Source organism: Cebidichthys violaceus, unplaced genomic scaffold (assembly GCF_023349555.1).
Source record: "Cebidichthys violaceus isolate CVI_PGR_0920_01 unplaced genomic scaffold, fCebVio1.0.p SCAF_25, whole genome shotgun sequence".
Taxonomy (NCBI): domain Eukaryota; kingdom Metazoa; phylum Chordata; class Actinopteri; order Perciformes; family Stichaeidae; genus Cebidichthys; species Cebidichthys violaceus.
This window is the reverse complement of record NW_027176428.1, coordinates 5416004-5436920: the sequence shown is the minus strand read 5'-3', so window position 1 is coordinate 5436920 and position 20917 is coordinate 5416004. Positions and strand designations below refer to the sequence as shown.

Here is a 20917-nt window from a genome sequence, read left to right as displayed (position 1 = left end):
CAGGATGCTCAACTGCATTCTGTTGCATTTTGCAGTTTGTAAACCAGGATGCTGCTCTGGCTATTCTCACCGCAAATCCTCTCCGCAGTGGATATATGAGCGAGAAGGTCAAGGTAAATGTTTAGGGTGCAATATTATGACAAAGAAGTATGTCCCAATTCAATTAATACTGCATGCAACAGAAGGTACTTTGTAAGGGCAGCTGCAGTATGCGATGTGGAACGCAGTGTGTGTAACAGCATACTTACATACTTTGTAAACAATGATTCTATAAAACAGTTATTTTTGTACCACTATCAAGAACTTGGTACGCTTTTAACCCAGGTCAGCGATGGACACTTTAATTAGCATTAGTGAACAATTATACTCAGATACTGGTTCCGTATTCAGTCCCACTCTCCATGTTTCCATCCACGTGTTTCCACATCTAAAAAGGACAGAGGCTGTGGGAGAAGGACAGGACAACAGTATGACACCTCACTTTCAGGCACCATGAGAGGTGCTTGTCGTTCCTCTGTCATTACAGTTACAGTTATTGTAGACACACACTCACTCTCTCTCTCTCTCTCTCTCTCTCTCTCTCTCTCTCTCTCTCTCTCTCTCTCTCTTTCTCTCTCAGTGGTGTAGAGTTACATCCTGCCACTGCAGTTTGCACTCTGTGAAGGGCAAGAGCAGCGTTCCTGACCTCCACAAACACACACAAACACATAACACCTCGGCTACTCATTACTCTCAGCCATTTTTAGCTCCAAGAAGGATTGGGAAGAGAAGAGATTATGGAAAATTATGCCAGAGGTACCCTCGGAGCAGTTTATTTACTCTGAATATGAAGATTAATATTAATACAGCTGTGTTTGGTGCATCTCTTGCTTTTCCTCTAGAACCGTGATGCACTTTCATCTGCAAAGCAGAGCAGCTGGGACGGACCGAGTGTGTGTGTGTGTGTGTGTGTGTGTGTGTGTGTGTGTGTGTGTGTGTGTGTGTTTGTGTGGTCTCTGGAGTATACGTGTGTTAGCTTGTGTATTTTTCAGTGAATGAGACAGTGTGTAGTAGCAGTATATATTAATGTTATCAGCCAGACTTGACTGAAACTGTGTACACATGTATCATAAATGGGTTACGCATTGTTTTCATGTCGACTTGATTTTTTTAAATTCTGAATAAGCGAGAATACGATTAACATTTCTTTATGAAAATCTGAGAATGAAAAATGTCTTTATATGGAAAGACAGAGAGCAGAGTAGTAGTGGCTGTATGTTCAGAACATGGATACGAACAGTGCCTGTTGTTTGCAATGCTTGTGTGCACTGTGGTAGTAATAGGCTTCCCTCTGGGCTGACCAGGAGCTTGAGGAGGATGCGGTGACGGAGAGATGGAGAGGGGTAAGCCGTGCGCTCCGACTGAGTGATGAGGACAGCAGGGGAGAGAGACAGAGCTGACACAGGTGCTTTAGACAGGGGCAGAAGGGAGGAGGTGACAGAGGAGACTGAAAAAAATGAGAACAGGAGGAGGAGGAGCAAGAGAAAGAGGTGATGAGGAAAGTGTTGATCTAGAAGGACGGATACATCTTCCCACAGTGAGGACATCAATGTGTGCATATACAAAGGAGTAACATCCCTGTTTTGTCAGTTTTACAGTTTGACAGTTAAAATCTATTTGTCTTTGTTCGTCCCGCATAATCGAGACAAGCTCTGAGTTGATAGAAATGCAGATATCTTCATCTAGGTCGCTTCAATTTTAACAATGCGCTCACAGCTTTGCCCTGGGTTTTGCCTTTCAGCCTCCACATCTTATTGGTGGAGCTAATTGGCACATGGGAGAAGTTTGCCCTCAAGAGTTTTCTGGAAGAAATCTCCTTAGGTTTTGTCAACAAATTATTTGGTTAGGTTTAGAAAAATATCATGGTTTGGGTTGACGTTAACGTGGGTTAACCATTTCTGGCTGAAAGCCCTGAAGACAAACTGTGCAGCTTATTGGGACTGGACGCTGCCCGACAGGAGGCTCTGCAGACACTCCACAGTGCTCTTCTGCCTCTGCACATTTTTACAGAAATATGAAATGATTAGTCAGTTAATCAATCTGTCGATCTGCAACTGTTTTGATCGTCTTTTACTTGCTTGAGACATTTTTAGCCACATCTGTCAGCCGGTCGGTCGACTACTTTGGTCCAGACTGAAATATCTTTTGGAAGAATTTCCATGACATTTTGTACAAACATTCAGGGACTCAAGAATTAAGTCCACAAACTTCTCTGACTTTTCTTCCAGCGCTACCAGAAGGTTGACATGTTTGGTTTTTAGAGAAATATCTCAATAACTATTGGATGGATTGCCATTAAATGTGATCCCTGAAATAACTTTGGTGATCTCCTGACTATTTATCTCGCACCATCATCATGTCAAAATGTATTTTGTCAATACTTTGTTTTATGACCAAATATATAATAACATTCACATCATCTTCAGCTGTAATTCATTTTTTTGTGCTAATTAGCAAATCTTAGTAAGCTAAAATGCTAAACTAAGATGGCAAACATGTGAAATCAGCATATAAGCATTATCACTGTGAGCAAATTAGCACACTAATGTTAGCATTCAGCTCACAGCTGTGCCAAAGTACAGCCTCAAAGAGCCGCTAGCCTGGCTGAAGCTTGTTAGCCTTATGTCTTATCTCAGTCTAAGTTATCTATCAGTGACCCTGTTTAGTATGGTTAGTGTATTACACTAATTCAGTATTTCCAATTCTTCAATTAGACTTGTGGAGGAAACCTGATTGTTTTCATTATAATGTTTGTTTGTGGTTTGGATTCAGGGCCATCATTGCTCTTCTAAAGCCAAACCTTCACCCCTTTGTATTTAGGTGTGTACATTTGTGAATTTATTTGTGGTTGTTATTTGTATGTGACAGAGGAGGTGGTGAGATGGGGGGCTTGCCCTCTACTCCATGTTATGTTATGATGTGAAATGGCTGCTCTCCGTCGAGGGAAGGTTCAGCTGGGATTAGCAACGCTTGAGAAAAATAGGAGAGAGGAAGAGCAAAGGAGGGAAAAAAGAATGAGAGAGCAAGCATGGAGGAGCTGGAGTGGATAGAGAGTGAAAGAAGTAATCAAGTGTAGTTAGGCAGCTGCAGGAGGAGAGATACTGAGGAAGCAAGGAGGAGAGAAAGAGAGAGAGAAACTATGAGAAGATGTCAGATAAAAAATAGTCAGAGGTCTCCCACTTCTCTGAATTCTGCTACAGAAAATGCTCTTTTAAATGTGTAACATTTTTGGAGTTTTTGTCAGCACTGCTGATGTGCATGTGGTGTGTTTGTCTGTTCAGTGCTTGTTTGAATGCGTATATAATAGATCTCAGGTGTAGCTCCCACTGATGTCAAGGATGAGAAGTTATCACAATGCATTCTAAATTCTTTCCAGCTTCTCTTCTCACTCTCGTTTCCCTGTGTCTCCTTCTTCTCAATCATTGACCGTGTACATGGGCCATATAGTCAAACTCAGAGCCTCTTTGGACACCACTAGCTACTCCAAAGCTGGTAAACTGGCCTCCTTCAGTGCATATTTTTTGCCCGTTTCTGTGAGAGGATGTAGCCATGATGACTTGGTTTGCTTCTACTTTGTGTAAGCACCATGTGCTGCCAGTAGGGGTCTCTGTCTCACCACCAAACCAAATGGCAGCAGTGACCAGTGTGTTTGGCTGCTGTCAAGATGTGAGGCTGAGGTTCGAGCCTGCAGTGAGCTGCTTTCAGTTCATGTCACCACAATCACTAAAAGATATTTTGATGTGTAGGGACTTGTCCGTCTCACTGCCTCATCTTCTGCTTTCTCTGTCTCTCTGTCTCTCTCTCTCTGTCTTGTGAACCTTGTTTCCTTGACAACCATGTGCAAGCAAGTAGACCTGTGTCTTTTTCTACATTTATGTACTGCCACTCCCAATGCTTATGATGTTGAATGAGCACTTTAGTGTGTTTTTTACTGACTGAAGATGGAGCATAGCATCGGTGAGTGACTGAGCCCAGTGAGTGGTAAAGCACAGGAGAGTAGAGGGATGAGAATAAGAGAAGGCATGAAGAGGGGAGCAATGCAGAATTAAATTAATGAACAGTCAAATCAGTTGTAACTAATTAGACACTGGCTCATAACCTAATCATGGACTACTCTAACACACTTTTTGCAGCTCATGCTGCTCATTGATGTAACAAATATCAGTATCAAGTTGCACTTTTTTGATTTAAAATGAGGGTTGTGAAAAATAACTTCATGATGAGCTTCATAATAATAAATTCTTCACTTTTGATGATGCACATCAGAAGTACCAAACTAATACCAGTGCATGGTGCTGCTGTTTATGAGAAGCAGTATCAGTAAAATACAGAAACAAATCAGTATTTAAGAGCACCCCAGTGATTGTATTTTTAAGTTTGGGGACTTCAAAATACAAAATTAAAGGTCGAGATATCCTGATTTTTAGACAAGCTTAAAAAATCCCATGATGCAAATGTTATAATATTTTGATCATGAAAACGTGAGCCATTAATGTAGAATCAAATAAGACATTTTCTACATTTTAATAATCAGGTGGACTACAAGTTTTTGGTGTGTCATGGCAAGAAAAAGAGGTTAAAAATCTTGTTTCAAAGGGACATCCACAGCAGTGTAGACAACATTAACAATATGAGGATAGAATTGATATTCTTTGCTGTTTAACAGCACCGGAAGGTGTTACAGACTCCAGTCAAGTGAATGCACTGAATTCCTACTGAGAGAGGAGGGACGAAACAGGCTGCCATTTATAAATAGAAAAAATCAGTGCACACAATGTCATGCTGGAGGAAAATTGGTCTCTTGAATTTGTGTTGAGTAAGCACTGGCTGTAGTTTTTATTAGGAGGAAATAGAGCGTTTAATTAATGTTAATTCATGGAGTAAGTTCCAAATGTGACTTAAAAACTCCCTTTGTGCGTGTGTGTGTTTGAGCAATAGAGAACAGGTGGCCTGAGCCCCCAGCAGTCCTTGTCTAAACCCTGCCTCTTCCTTCCTCCATCAGCTGATCACTAGCAGCTCTGTCCCCACCTCCTCCCTGCGTCCTCATCATATCTTTGTCTCTGATCAAAATCATCCATGTTTACGTCAACCCCTGCTTACTTCTTTTTTTCTGCCTGCCCCTGTTTCTCTCTCTCTCTCTCTCTCTCTCTCTCTCTCCCTCTCCCTCTCCCTCTCTCTCCTTACCCCTCGTCCCTGCCGTCTCTCGTCCCAGCTGCAGTTAGAGCAGGCTGACTAGCGGAGTGCTGTTGTCCCGAGCGGAGGGCAGAGGGAGCAGCACAGGAATCTCTTCTCGTCCTGCTACAGTCAGTGTCGATTAGGACTCAGAGGAACAATCCCTCTTTTCCAATCTTCACCACCCTCTCTGCCCACCACTCCTCGTCCTCTCTACCTGTCTCTGTCTCTCTTTTTATGGGGGGTCTGTTTGAGGGATCTGATATGTTTAAACTTCACCATGAACCCAACAGTGAAGATCCACCTTCTGAATGGGACCCACTTTAACACCTACATGTACCAGGTAGGGACTCACCACCCGTAGAGTTTGTGGATGTTACTGGTAAAGGATTGTCTCCAGCTCTAATAGCGCTCTCTCTGTGGTCTCCACGTGTCCTTGCCTGAGTATTGATTTCAGTGCTGATGACTCTTTTCTAGGATTGAGATATGGCCTCATCTCCACCTCTTCCTCCTTTTCCACACCATGCCTAAATCAAGCTGTGAACAATGATTAATGCTTTGCAGTGATGCAAATTGCATATCAGTTTAGAAATGTGGGCACACCCCCTCCCTCCAATAAGGCTTTTCCCTGGTTAATGTGGCTAGTTGCATGTTTTCAACCTCCAACTGTCCAAGAAAATAAGAGATGAATATATCTGTCACGCACTGGTGGGGAATTCTCTCTTTTTCTGTGACTGCTGTGCGTGCTTGTATGTTTATTGCAGCATGCATGGGAGAGACTCGACTCTGCTGATGCACAACAAAAACTCTTTGTGTATCTCCTTTCATCCGAGCAGAGGAAGTATTCCCTTCTCTTCCTTCCTCTCTTTCTTTGTCCCTCTTTCTGGAGCAGGTTTTGTTTTTCTTAAATGAAGAAAACCTGGATACACGAATGGATGCTATTCTGGGCTCAGGCCTTCAATGGGCACAGAGGAGAAGAGAAAGTTGGAAAACTTACAAAGATTTGACACCTTTGTTTGCCGAGCATAACAAAATTATATTTTGGAAAACACAGACAGAGAGACATAGTTGATGTGTCAGCTATGCAGTGAAAATGCTTTTGCTGTGTCAATCAACTTTATGGACAATAGTCAGGGTAATAAATTACTTCTGATTTGCATGTTTTTACACTGGTGTTTTTTTTTCTTTTTTTCTTGCCAGGTTTCATTTAAATCCCTTCAAATGTGGTGAGAACTCTTCTAGATTCACTTATGCTTGGGATTTCACATAGAAATCCCCTTTTTCCAAGGTGTTCAGAGTGGGATTTACTGAGTTGTATTCAGCTGTTGTGTTATGAGCGCTTCAGAAGTGAGTCCAGAGCTGGCACGGCTTCAGTCAGTCTTGGCATTATCCCTAATGTTCTTCACTTCACTGATTTGCTCATGACTCACAATGATTATGCAGAAACCAAACCTAATTTTACTACATCACTCTCAGCCATGAAGAATACAGTAAAAATGTGTTTGCTTTTCTTTATTTTCTCTCCATGTTCTGCATTCTGAAAGGAGAAGCTTTTTAAAAAAAAGTTTTCAGTGAGAGTTGTTCCTCCAGTCAGGGTGGAGATCTGTGCTGCAGTCAGCGGCTTCACTCCCCGGGTCTCGAGAGCTGTCACATCATTATACAGAAGGAATATCTCTCGGCAGCTTTGTGCATCAATTCGTGTTTTGTAGCGACGTGCGTCTGCGTTCGGCTGATGAGACGTTCATGCGAAGTTCGCATGCTGCTCAAACACTCCACTTTCCTAATGAGCCGTTGCCGTGGCGACGGCCCCGCAGTGTGTGGTGCGGCGTCATGGCAACAGATTACTCACTGCCTACAGGGCCAACACCCCGGCAAAGGTGTTGGCGGCGGTCGGTGTGCGTAAGACTTGTCAGAGCAAGGTCGAGTCCACCTCTGTGCTGTGTGCGGCCTCACTCTCTCTGCAGTGGTGAAGAGTTACAGAGCTGTGATATCCGAGTCTCCCCGGGGACTCGCTCATCCTCCCGTCCCAGGCCCTGCATTCATCTTCAGCACGGCACTCCTTAGTGAATGACCGAGATTTACATCAGAGTTAATTTAGTGTCTTTTGGTGTGGCGCGAGTGAGAGGAGCTCAGCCACTCTATACGATCTTTGATGAGGTATCTCCTTCTCTCATTAGCATTTCTGAGGGTTGAAGCAAATCTTTTCCGCTCTTGCATTGTAGAACATGTACCACATAACTGTAGAATTGCTCAAACGAGAACCTTGTTTTCTGAGTGAAGTGTTGCTGTCATTATTACTGAATGACAGGAGGAAAAACAGACTAACACTGAGGCAGTGCTAACTAACTAACGCCTACTTCTGTGCTGAAGAAACATGATGAATTACTCTACTCAAGGTTTGCTGGTCTTTCCAAGATGCAAAATACAATCTGATTGCTGGCGATGTGCACTTGGGCTGTAATGATCCTCAGATTATCATAAATGATATCTGGTACCACAAACCTACCCTGTGAATCACACAATGTGTGAATGAGTTGATAGTCATGTTTACAGTTTCCATCTCTTTCCTTTCTTGCTTAGTCACATATTTTCCTCTTTTCCTGTCCTCCCACCAACTGACGCTCACAGACACGATGTCACTGTCACTGTTCTCGAGCTTTGGCAGACATCGATTTATTTTTGTATTGGCCTCAGCCTTCTGTCTTGTTAATCTGCCCACACATAGAAGGAGTTAAGAGGCTGTTTGTTGCTCAGTGCATTCATTTTTATGAAGGTATGATTTACTGTATCAGTAATCTACGATACATCTCTGGAGTTGCTTAGTGTGTTAATATACAATTCTGTATCCATCACCATGCTTTTTCAAAATTTACTTTTGTTTGTTACTTTTCTATTCTCCCCAAATTACCTTTAGCAAGCTGCAGAGACAAATGAGAACTTGGTCCATTCTGTGGAGAGTTATACTGTGAGTGAAGGCAAATAGAGTAGTTGTGAAAAAAATCATGCGTTAGAGAGACTTTTCTAAAGGAGAAAAGTAAATATTGTTTCCTGGTTACTTTGCAGAAATGTTTGCAACTGGTAAACAACATTCACTCAGTTAACAGGAAAAGATTGAAAAAATACGTTGTAAAACAAAAAACATCAGCACAGAAATAACTGGTAAACGGTGCGGCAAACGGTGACATTACAACTTCTGGGTCCGTCATGTGATGCCATGGTGCCCAAAAAGACTTTGTCACATTACATTGGGAGAGAGACGTCTGCAACTCAGCGGATCTTTTTTTTTTTTTTAGGTGAATCCTCTTCTGTCTTGCTGTCCTATAAAAGAGACGATGATCATACATTTTTCACAAAGCTTTGGAATAAAGAGGGATCTTTGAGTGATGCTTACATGATTCTAGTCAGGATGCCACAGTGGACCTTTAACAGCGATTACGTAATTACTCAGTGAAGTCATTAAAATAGCTACGTCATTAGTTGTGTTTTCAAAAGAAGTACTTCAAGATCTCTTTTCCAAGAGAGTCCAGAGAAAATAGGTATAAACAGATACAAGACAAACAACAAAACACATCCAGGCACACACAAGCAAATACAAACAGCATCAGAAACAATCAAAGACATCCAAAAAGGTTCAACAAGTTTTAATTCATCCAGTGGGATGAGTTTTTTGACGCTTTAAATTTAAGTCAATTTATAAGGTGCAAGGTACTGGAAGGAAATCTTTCAGCAGGAAACTTTTAGAGGAATTTAGCACGATAGTGCTCTACTGCTGCACGTTAAACTGGAGCTTTTAGAAGTACTATGAATACTGTTGGCCAGTGCCGACGAATGAAGGACCAAGGTCCTCAAAGTACTCACTGTCTGTTCCCTCAACCACAGCTTTACAGCTGAACGACAGAAAATAACTGCCAAGTCAAAAAATGATCACGTCATTTGTGATGACTGCTAAAGCACCTGCCTCGCAAGTGCCCACACATTGTCAAACACAAACACACACACACACACACACACACACACACACACATTCACGCTTTCTGTATATTTGCATTAGACAGGGCAGATGTGTTGTTGAAATAAAATATGGGGTTGTGCTGAATGTTCATATTTGCTTTTTCAGTTGTTGGTCAACTCTCAACAGTGCTGACATCTGAGCAAAATACAAAAAACACACACAGACACAGAAGGACGAGCGCACTAACAATAGACCATATATTTTTGGGGATTGCACGTGTGTGTCTGCACTCCAATCTCTCTCTCTCTCTCTACACACACACAGCATTTTTTTTCATCCTTTAATCCCAAACTGCTTAAGGAAGCGAAGGGGAGAAATCCTTTTACAATGTCTGGGCTCTGGGTGTTTGGTAACCGCTTGCTATCTCACATTGTGGTTGAAGGCAGAGGAACCAGAGAACCAGAGAAGGCAGAGAACCCTCTCTCTCTCTCTCTCTCTCTCTCTCTCTCTCTCTCTCTCTCTCTCTCTCTCTCTCTCTCTCTCTCTCTCTCTCTATATATATATATATATATATATATATATATATATATATATATATACATACATATAGGCAAGGCAAGGCAAGTTTATTTGTATAGCACATTTCAACAACAAGGCAATTCAAAGTGATTCACATAAAACCATTAAAAGCATCAAAACATAATGCAAAAGAAAAGGAGATTCAAAAACAATTAAGAACATTCATTAAAACACTAAAAAGCTAAAAACAGAATAATAGTTGCAGTGCAGTTTAAGGAATAAAATACAGTAGTAAAATGCAGAAATTGATTAATATCCTTGAATGTGGTTCAATTAAAGGCAGCAGCAAACAGAAAAGTCTTCAGTTTGGATTTAAAGGAGCAGAGGGTCTCTGCAGACCTGCAGCTTTCTGGGACTTTGTTCCAGATATGTGGAGCAGAAAAACTGAACGCTGCTTCTCCATGTTTAGTTCTGACTCTGAGAACAGAAAGTAGACCGGTCCCAGACGACCTAAGGGGTCGGGATGGTTCATAAGGTAGCAGCAGATCAGAGATGTATTTTGGTCCTAAACCATTCAGTGCTTTATAAACCAACAGCAGGATTTTAAAGTCAATTCTTTGTTGGACAGGAAGCCAGTGTAAGGACCTCAGAACTGGAGTGATGTGATCTACTTTCTTGGTCTTAGTGAGGACTCGAGCTGCAGCATTCTGGATCAGCTGCAGCTTTCTGGTTGACTTTTTACAGAGACCTGTGAACACACCGTTACAGTAGTCCAGTCTACTGAAGATAAATGCATGGACAAGTTTTTCCAAATCCTGTTGAGACATAAATCCTCTAATCCTTGATATGTTCTTCAGGTGATAGTAGGCTGATTTTGTGATTGTCTTGATATGGCTGTTCAGGTTAAGGTCTGAATCCATAACTACACCTAGGTGTATATACTCTCTGACAGAGAACTGCTTTCTGTATCTGACTTTATAAAGTTTAATAAACATCCCAGGATTTTTCATAGCTCATACGGTTTTGGGGGGGTTAGGATTGCATAGTGCACAGAGCAACAGCATATGTGTGTGTGTGTGTGTGTGTGTGTGTGTGTGTGTGTGTGTGTGTGTGTGTGTGTGTGTGTGTGTGTGTGTGCGCGGAAAAGAGACTAAAAGCGAAAGCAGGTAGAAGCTGCCCGTGGGAAGACGTTAGACAGACCTCCTTAAGAAATTAAAGAGACATTTTTTGTCTAGACAGTGATGTGTTATACTTTATATATAACACTTGTCTGTTCTGTTATATAATACATAAAACAAGGGGTATGTATTTATACCTTTATCTATCATTGGTTATTTGTCAGTGCATGTTTCACACATTTGTTTTTTTTAGCATTCAAGCAGTTTGTGGGGAGAAGCACAGAGCTCCTGAAAGGCAGAAGGATCAAGGGATGAAACAGAGAGTGCGAGAGGTGGCGGTTGAGCCTTTTTGCCATGATTGAAAGAGACAGTGAGCTCTAACATCTGTTGGTGGATTTGGGCTGAGCTCCTGTCTATTTGTGCACCCCAGTGGAATAAGGGAAAGTAAAATGAGCACGCTGACCCATTTTCCCCCTTTTCCTCCCGATGCTCCTTCCCTCTCTCTTCCCTCTCCTGACTTGTTTTTTGCCTGCAACGCGATGCTCAGGGTCAACAGAGATCCAGATCATTTAGTGAGAGTTTGTGTGTAAGAGTGCAAGCGTTTGTCGCAGATCGGAATTCTGTTATATAAATTATTAACTCAGTTCAGCTGTCACACTGCAATGTAATGTTGTTTTTATATATATATCTAATATATTTAAAGAAAAACACAACAGGTCAGTTTATAGGACAAATATTAAAAGCACAGGGCAAATTTAAAGAGGCACATTTGTGTGATGACACTCCAAATTCCTGAACAGATCAGATGTTTTGCTCCTGACCATTTTTTTTATATTCCGCATCTTAGTTTGATTTCTTTAAATTAACCTAGATTTAGGCATTTTTCCTGCAAAGTACAACTGCACAATACATACTTAAACTACACCAGTCTACACTAGTCAGTGGTGATGTGGGGGTCGATCTTACAGAAACATTACATGCAATAGTCCACCTTCTCTTCCCCTTTCTCTGTTTCTCTCTAACACACACACCACACTCAGGTCCGCTTGTCTCTGTCCTTGTCCAGACCTGACAACTGCGCTACTATATAATGCATAAAGTTGGAGGTTTGCGGGTCAGGTCGGTTGCGGTTAATAAAAACGTGCATCAGTCTGTGCATCCTATTTCCCAGATTAAAGGCAAGAAGAGTGAATATTCATAAAACACCCACTTTAGGATTGGCCCACCCAGCTTGGTGGTGTAGACCAGTGACAAGCGGAGAGGCCAGAACTTTATTGACCATCATCGCCAGTTTAGCACTGTGAAACTAAAGACCAGAATGTGTCTCATACAAGGCATACAATATCTTGCCCTAAAATTGGGATATTAATCAATTTCTTATGGTTAAAGACACTCTTCATAACTTTATATAAGTGTGATCCAATCACATCTGTTCTGGTTACACCGGTCTTCTTGATAGGCTCAGACAGGCGTTAGGTGTATTGATGGCAAGTTAACCAGGTCTAGCACATTATGCTCCACCATATTTTTTAAAGGGCAGCAAAGTAGAATGTTCCCAATGCCAACTTCAAAGTAGAATTTCTTAGTCATGTGCAATGTTTGGGTCATCAGTGAGCAACGTAAGACCAAGAATGCAGTGTCATTCCTGCAGGGAGCACCAGGACTTTAAAAGCTGTGTCTGTGTTTGAGACAAGAAGAGAGAGCATAAGCCTGGTATTGGTTTGGACGAAAGCCAAGCTTACAAGAAACGCCAACAAAGCACCAAGAGATGTTAAAACAACATGCACACACACAAACTGACTCACATACACACTGGCGCACTAACAGATGTACACACTTTAGTAAACAAACAGCCACCGAATCTCTGTGTGATCAAACCACAGAAAATATTAAAAATGAACTTCCAGCAGAAGCTGTGTCACTGACTCTTTCTCTGTCATACACTGTAACAGTAGCACTGTTGGCCTCTTGCCTCGTGTAAATCTAATCAATGGCAGACAGAAAAACAGAAAATCATATGGGCAAGTGGATAACGTATGGGACTTGGAGACCGGGAAATTGACAGCACAGGTAGCAGTAAGACAAAACTTCAAATATTAGTTGTACAGGAAGGGCAGAAGCTGGGGCTCATATTTCACCCATTCTCTTCCACTGATCTGGAGGGACTTGTGTGAGGATCAGTTTATGCTATTATGATTTAATTGAGCGAGACAGAATGTGGAGACATTATAATCCCAAACCAGGGCAGGTGAAGCTTATCATTTTCAGCTAAAGACATCTGACACTGTCAGGATTTATAAAAGTCTTTACAAATGCATTAAATGTTGTCTTGCAGTAGTGGACGGGTGTGGTGTATTATATCCAGTTGATAGATGTCAGATATTCAGTCAGGTCCAGTACGTTGTCAGTCACGAAAAGTCTACTACAAAAGTTTTAAATACTCTATTATTGATTTCTACTATTTTAATATCAATTGTTTTTTACAAGAGCTATATATATATATACACAAAGGACTTAAAGGACTAGTTCACCCCAAAATGAAAAAATGGCCAGGTAAAGAGCTATTAAAGTTTATATACTGTAACAATCAAACACACAGCAGGTTAGTGCTCCATCACAGCCATCTCCCAAAAGATTAAAGTTAATGGAGCAATCTTTTTACAGCTCCAAAAGAGCATAAAATGTCCATCAAATTTGCAATACGTGATTGTTTGTGGTTCTATCTCTTATAGTGTGGGAGACGGCTGTGATGAAACTACATGAAGTAACAGACTGCACACTCAACAGACTTGGGGATGTATAGATACTGACTTGTAATGTTGTGGTGAACTAAACCTTTAAATGTGTGTCTAAGGAAGGGTGTCATTGCTCTATAAGGTCTCAAAACCTATTTTATGTATTCATCCTATTCAGTACAACTACTTGATGTTATCTCCGTTACAACATCAAAATGACACTATTGCAGTATGATATTAACAAAGGAGTGAACAGTATTTCAGAGTTGCGTCTGCCGTACCATTCATTTGTACAAAATGATTGAATGCTGGACTGAAAATTGCTTCAAACATGCCATGTCTGACAGACTGAGTGGATCCAAACCAACCAAAAACCATTGTGGTCCAAATTCTAGTCACTCAACGGTCAAGTTTTTCAAATGTGGCTATAAAGGACGTCTGGAGTGCTTAAAAGCTTCAGTGAAGTGCAAAGCCATCTCTCAAAACTGAGGAGCGTGAAGAATGAATATCAATAAATCAAATGGCTCTCAAGTGAAATATACTTTTGTCACACGGCTAAGAATTCATTTTGAATAATCTATTGTCTCTCTTTAATAATGAAAAGTCCCTCTATCATCACTGGGAACTGGATTTTATGGATGTGCTTTGATTGTCAGAGAGAGTAAGATGACACTGTTTTCACACCATTGCATTTGCTTTTTGGACAATATACTGAAATATGTGATCAGGGCCATTCATAATGTTTTCAGTTACCATCAAATGATATGTTTAGACATTCCATATTCATTGTTGCTCATTTGTTGGCAATGAGAAAGAATAGCACAGACTGACAGTTATTTTTTATTTTCAGTCTAATGGATTTTGCATATTCTGGTCCCATTTCAGCGTTGTTAATACATTGTGGATGTGGAAAGAGTGGCTGACTAGAATATTGTACTCAAGTAAAAGTACTGTTACTTTTAAGAAATATTACTCAAGGAGCCATACTTGTGTATAAATGTAAACGTAAAAAGTAGCTCAGTGAAAACATACTCTGAATAAACGTTACTGCATTAAATTATAAACTTGCATACTTGTACGTTGTTTAGCATCGACGTGGTAGTTGATGTTCTCATCTAGAGTTCAGCAGTGTGTTGTTGTACTCACCTGTCTGTACCGCACCGAGAAATCCTCCAAAATCTAGTCCTGGTTCGATTCTTTACTAGTTCATTCTATAATATATAACATAACCACTACGCTCCTCAAATCCAAAATGTTTTAAGCCAAACGAGACTCAACCGTCCCACCAGCGATTAACCGTCTCAGCAGGAAGTCCTCACAAACCTCACTGGAGGTAGAAGGTCCTCAGTTTACACAGGCGCTGTTGGTGGATCAGCCTGAGCATGCTAGCATTTAGCATGTTATAGCCAGACTTAGCATTTTGGCGAATGGGTACATTAAATCAGTAATTAATTAACTATTCCCAGATAAAATAATGCTGATTACAACCACAGGCCAAATGTGATCATTAATTGGATTGCGCAAACTTGAAGCGAACGCAAACATTTATAAGGTATCATTTCCGGAGCGTCATCTTTCTGAACATGGAGCTCTGCCCTCCTACGGCTGCAGACACACCTGCAGCTTCTTCTTCTTTGGGATGTTTTATGGCACCCGGCATCTGTTATGTTACATTGCTGCCACCTTGTGGAACTACTCCATTGCTGTTTGTAGAACTCCATGTCCGACGTTCTTCCTCTTCTGTTGAGTTTAATTTACAGTGTACACCCAAAGTGATCCCATTCACGACATTATCCATTCTATGGCCGAGACCAAATTGCCTGCGCTAGTGCAAATTCTTCCCTCAGTGTAGTATCTAGATCTTCACTAGATATGTCCCCAAGAATGTTATCATCTTAATCCTCTCCGACCTGCCCTGTATTTCAACAGCACAATTTACAACTATGGCAATAAATGACAAAAATCCTTTTTTGTCAATAGAGATGATCTGATTAGCTTAATTTTGTTTCCGCACCGTTTCCTGCACTCCTTTTTCCCACATCTTCTGACTCCTCTACTGAAGTGACATGACCATATTCCTGACAGCAGCAACATCTTGAGAAGAGCCCTTTCATATGGCCTCATCTTGCAATTCCTCTTCAAGAGTCAAACACATCGAATTACTGTCCTCCTTCTCCCCATCTCAGAATCTTGTTCGTCTTTGTGCCTCACAAACACCTGCAATATCCCGAAATGACTCCAACGCCACTTACTACTCCCTTCTTCCTTATGACTTGAGAGGGAAGCAAGTCAAACTGCTATAATCTCTGAACACACAAATCTTCAAGGCTCTGTCTCTCCGACACGTTGATACACACTCAATGACAACCGCTCCATTTTTCTTGTGATCCTGACTGAACTACAACTCAAAGTTTTCTTAAACAAACTTTCCAACCACGTGTGGCTCTTTGAAAAACCCGTCTGTTGTTGTCACAGCTCTCATCCTCTTTTCTCATTGACTGACTAGAATCCCTTGAACTACTATTCCTCTTTATTTTATTGTTAAAACGCTCATATCCTCATTTCCAATTTCACTCTCCAACTCATGCTTTGACACCATTTCCCCTTCATCAGGAAATCCTTCACCCACTTGTGCAGCTGCTGATTTATCTCTCGTCTTTTATTCCATTCTCACACAGTTTATCATGACTTTTTCATGTGACTTTTTTTTGTATCATTCTTTAGCAGATTCAACTTGAAATGTACAATATAAGTAGTACTTAAGTAAAAGTTAAGATACAGATTCTTTAAGTACACCAAAAAAACAAGAGTTAATGTCATGTGTTAATTCCACTCCTGCTGTTTTTTTTATTTTTTATTGTACTTGATTTTGACATAGGACATTTCTTTTTGCCTGCTGGTATTATTATGGCTTCCAAAACCCCAGAGGTAGGTGCTGAGGTGGGCAGAGGGGCACAGCTGAGGTTGTGTTTATGCAGATCAGATAGCACAGAGCCATTTCAGTCATCTCCGCCTGCTCAGACCAACTCTTATCGCAGGTGCACAGAAAGGTTTTCCCAGACAGCATCCATCGGACAGCATGTTTTCTTTTAGGAGAAGCCAGACTGTCTCCCCATTATTTAAGCCTGCCCTCACTTCACCTGCAGATAAAGTATTCCTCTAACTAGCGGTGGGCTCATCCTGTGCTGTGCTGTGCCAGGAGTGTGCTTGTGCCACCAAAAAACCTGTCATCCACACCCACATGTGTTTGCACCTTCAGATTATAGCTGCATATGTGCTCAGCTTCACAAAATATAATATTATGTTGATCACTGATACAGCATTAACCTCTGTATGGGTGTTGTGTGTGTATGTGTGTTTTGTAGGAGTTTGCCACCCTGACGAAGGAGCTGAACATATGCCGAGAGCAGCTGCTGGAGAAAGAGGAGGAAATATCGGAGCTGAAAGCTGAAAGAAACAACACCAGGGTATGTGTGTGTGTGTGCATGTGTATGTGTGTGGTGATGCTGATGAAAACAAACAATGTTTCTAAGATTGAAATTAGTATTCTCTTTGGTCGTGAATGCATTCATGTGTGTGTGTGTGTGTGCTGTAGCTGCTGTTGGAGCACCTGGAGTGTCTGGTGTCTCGTCACGAACGCAGTCTGAGGATGACAGTGGTGAAGAGACAGGCACCCCCACCATCTGGAGTCTCCAGCGAGGTGGAGGTCCTCAAAGCCCTGAAGTCGCTGTTTGAACACCACAAAGCTCTGGATGAAAAGGTGGACACACACGCACACACTCGCACACACACTAACAGAATTATACAGGGGAAACAATTGTCTCTTTTGGTGTCTTCAGTACATGGTATTTCCATCAATCTGGTCATGCACGCCACATTGTCGCTCCTAGTGTTTTCAACAGAATTGCGGTCCTCTTCACTAATTAATTCTGATCAAATCAGTTTTGCTGTGTGTTTTTTTATTGTTAAGCTGTTAACAACTGTTAACAGGAACGCACTTCCTGAGTTTCAAAGTAAAAGTTATGTATTGAAGGGAAGAGATTGTTGCTGAAAGGCTTTTAATGTGAAAAAGATGGAGGAAGTCATGAATTTGCATTAACAGATAACAGTAACAACAGCAGATGAAAACAGAAAATGGGAGCAGAGGATACATCTGTGGAAATGACTAATACAATATGATCCAATATTATCCATGATGATAACATGTGAAATGAAAAATTATAAAACTGCTTTTTGGTTTTGGTTTCAGTTGAGGTAAATAAAGGGCCCAAGGCACCATTTGAGAACTTCTAGTTACCAATATTATGTTCTATACTAGCGAAGTCAATTAAGACATGAATTGTGAGACGCTCTCTATATACAGATCTAAATATTATCCAGGATTGTGCTTTAACAGGAGCATGCCCTCATGTTTCTGGACTTTGTCTTGATGCGTGTGTTCTTTGTGTGTTTTGTCAGGTACGTGAGAGGCTTCGTGTGGCTCTGGAGAGGGTGTCCACCTTGGAGGGACAGCTAGCAGTTAACACACAAGAGGTGAGATGTGTGAATGCTTGTGAACGTGACTGTGTGTGTGTGTGTGTGTGTGTGTGTGTGTGTGTGTGTGACTGTGTTTTCGTGTTCCTTTATGTGGTTATTGGTAAGGGAAACATCTGTTCAGTCCCTTGCAGACATCTGTTAAAGCCTCCAGTCTGATCTGATATATGCTTCAAGTGTCACACTAGGTGAGAGGCCCTGCCTTCTCAGCCCGCTGTTCATACACACACAAACACACACGTGCCTTGCACAAACTCGCCTTCTGTACTCTTCTGTTTAAATATGTCATCAAAGACTTCATTCTAAAGATAAAATGATGTTAAATATTCACAGCAGGCTCAGTTAAAGCAGAATCCCAGTGGTTTATGTAAGATGTGAAGTCAAAGCTTGTTAAGTTGCACTGATCACACAGTTTTTTTTATAAGAGGAGCAGACCCGCACTGAAGCGACCCCTCCCTCTTCTAATTCATATTTGTAGTTATGTAAAATATGGTAGGGCATGTTGTCTGAAGCATGCTGGCAGCCTGGAAGCCAGGCTTCCCTTTGGGAAGTTTTGTTCTTGGATTCACTAAGGAAACAGAAAAGAGTTTGCTCATTGCTTTTTTTTTTTTTTCTTTCTTTTTAATCTACACTGCAGTTGAACATGGTGAGACAAAGGAAGGATGGTGACTCAGTGGAGCGAACAGATGGATCCAAACCTACATGGAAGGTCTTCCTGGCTGTGTGATTGTTTTTCTGCTCTGTGCTTTATCTTATGTCCACCTATAGTATTCGTCCGTCTGGCTGTCAATCACTGTCTTTGCATCTTCTTTCTATCTTTCTTCAGCACATCAACATAGCTGCTCTCTCACACACACACACACACACACACACACACACACACACACACACACACACACACACACACACACACACATAAGGTTAATGGAGCTAAATGTAGCATGAATCCTCCTTTACCTTTCTAGTTTGTTCTGATAACATTAAAACTCTTGCTCTTTAATCGAGCCCTGTCCTCCATGGTTTGAGGCCAGCCCTGAACTAAGCACACATTATGTAATTGTGTCTCATTCCATCCACAAGGAGTAACAAACCTCCCTAAACAGCGGCGCCTGTTTGTATCGGGATGGAAAATGCCTTCCTCTGTACAGGCCAGCAGCGTTGGGGGAGCGGCACAAGATCCACTTAACCCAATCCTGTTTCTTTGGCTTCAGGAAAAAAAAAGGCAAAATCAAATGTCAATACACAGTCGTTTGATTAAAGGAATAATCAAACTTGAAAAAAATGAATAACTTACCATGAAGAAGGGAAGTGAGCAAGAAGAAGACTGTATTAAAGAATAGCTTCAGAGAGTGAGGGAGAAAAGACAATGAAGATAATTGGCTATAGTACGAGTTAGGAGGAGTGTGAACTCTGTTAGGACATTTATCCACGACACACGCTGCCCAGCAGACATTTACTGCCCCCGGATGCTGCAATAAGAGGATAATTTAATTCAAAATGACAATAAAATGATCATGGCTACATGTACTTTTTCAACAGGAACCCTAACGAAGACAATCATTGTAGGGCCATGTCATACCTGATGTCTGTCAGTCACATGGGGCTGTGCAATGCTATTTCCAAAACCCCTGGGAGTAAATCTAATGAGTTCATATGGCTAAACTGGAATCATGCACAATTGCATAAATCACCAGGAGTGTTTTATTACACAGCCTCAGACCCTTTAGCCCCCCCCCCCCCCCCCCCTCCATTTCTGGGTATGTTTCTATAAGGTACTCATAAGCAGGCAAAATTGGAACATGGGTGGAGGGGGTCCTACTAACTTTCACTGCCCACCGTGTTGCCTGTCTGAATATGCGTCCCCAAAGGCTCATTTAATTAAGGCCCTGGAATTAACTGCACTTTGAGCTGTGAAGAGAAACAACATCAAAACAACAACATGGCAGCCTAATCTACCACACTCTCCTATGCATAACACCCAACACTTTTATATCTAGGTCATACAAATTTATCAGTTCTGCAACTACTCTCTATACCATCTGCCCATAGTGTGCACACTTGTGTGTTTCAGTCCTAAAATACATTTCATGGGAGAATGTGCATATATTGCCATTAATGTTGTGTGTCCACCTTACAGAGACTGCCCAACGGCTCCATAGATGCCCACGATGATGGCAGCCGGGTGTCCGAGCTTCAGGAGCTGCTGGATCGGACCAATAAGGAGCTGACCCAGAGCCGTGACCACTCTGTCACTCTCAGCGGCCGCATGGCCGACCTCGAGGCAGAGCTCGCAAATACACGCCGAGAACTGAGCCGCAGCGAGGAACTGTCAATCAAACAACAGCGTGAACAGAGAGAGGTGAGAGCAAAGGAAACGTGTTTTTTGTTCTGGGAGCGAGCACTGAGAACAGCAGGTTACAAAAACCTGGATCGTTTTAGATAAAAAGCTAATTGAATTTAAAATTCTGCTGTTTTGTATAAAAACATGGTTCTATATTAATACATTACTATATCGTTAATTTAAAAAAATTCACGTTTGTTTTCCATGCTATTGAGATTTTTCACTCCTACAGAAAAACTGTGTACGGAGAAAATGATGGCAGATGGCTTAACATCCACTATTTTCTATTAAGTTATTGCATTTTACTCACCAACTACAGCAACTACAGTGACATACTACATTATTATTAACGCAACACATTTGAAAAAGGGTTTCCTAAAGCTGTTTCTTGTAAATGGAGTTTATGCTTGACAAAAGCATAAAAATGAAAGCAACTATGTCACTACTTACCAGTATTATCAGTTCGTACAGGTTATAATACAGGTGTGAAGTGCAGTAACCACACAGT

The 20917-nt window shown here is 41.4% G+C and overlaps 1 protein-coding gene across 9 annotated transcripts in view; it reads left to right on the top strand.

Moving 5' to 3' along the window:
• Positions 1-20917, top strand: part of ppfia4 (PTPRF interacting protein alpha 4) — a 63145-nt gene that overhangs the window by 29536 nt on the left and 12692 nt on the right. For 5 of the 9 annotated variants that reach the window (XM_068720065.1, XM_068720072.1, XM_068720068.1 and 2 more), the window contains exons 3-7: positions 16901-17002; positions 17131-17295; positions 17994-18068; positions 18706-18789; positions 20206-20427. In XM_068720065.1, coding sequence (XP_068576166.1) covers positions 16901-17002; positions 17131-17295; positions 17994-18068; positions 18706-18789; positions 20206-20427 — 648 coding nt within the window. Of the gene's footprint in view, positions 1-5322; positions 5555-16900; positions 17003-17130; positions 17296-17993; positions 18069-18705; positions 18790-20205; positions 20428-20917 lie in introns of those variants that run through there. The other 4 variants (XM_068720071.1, XM_068720066.1, XM_068720070.1 and 1 more) reach the window with 3 other exon arrangements.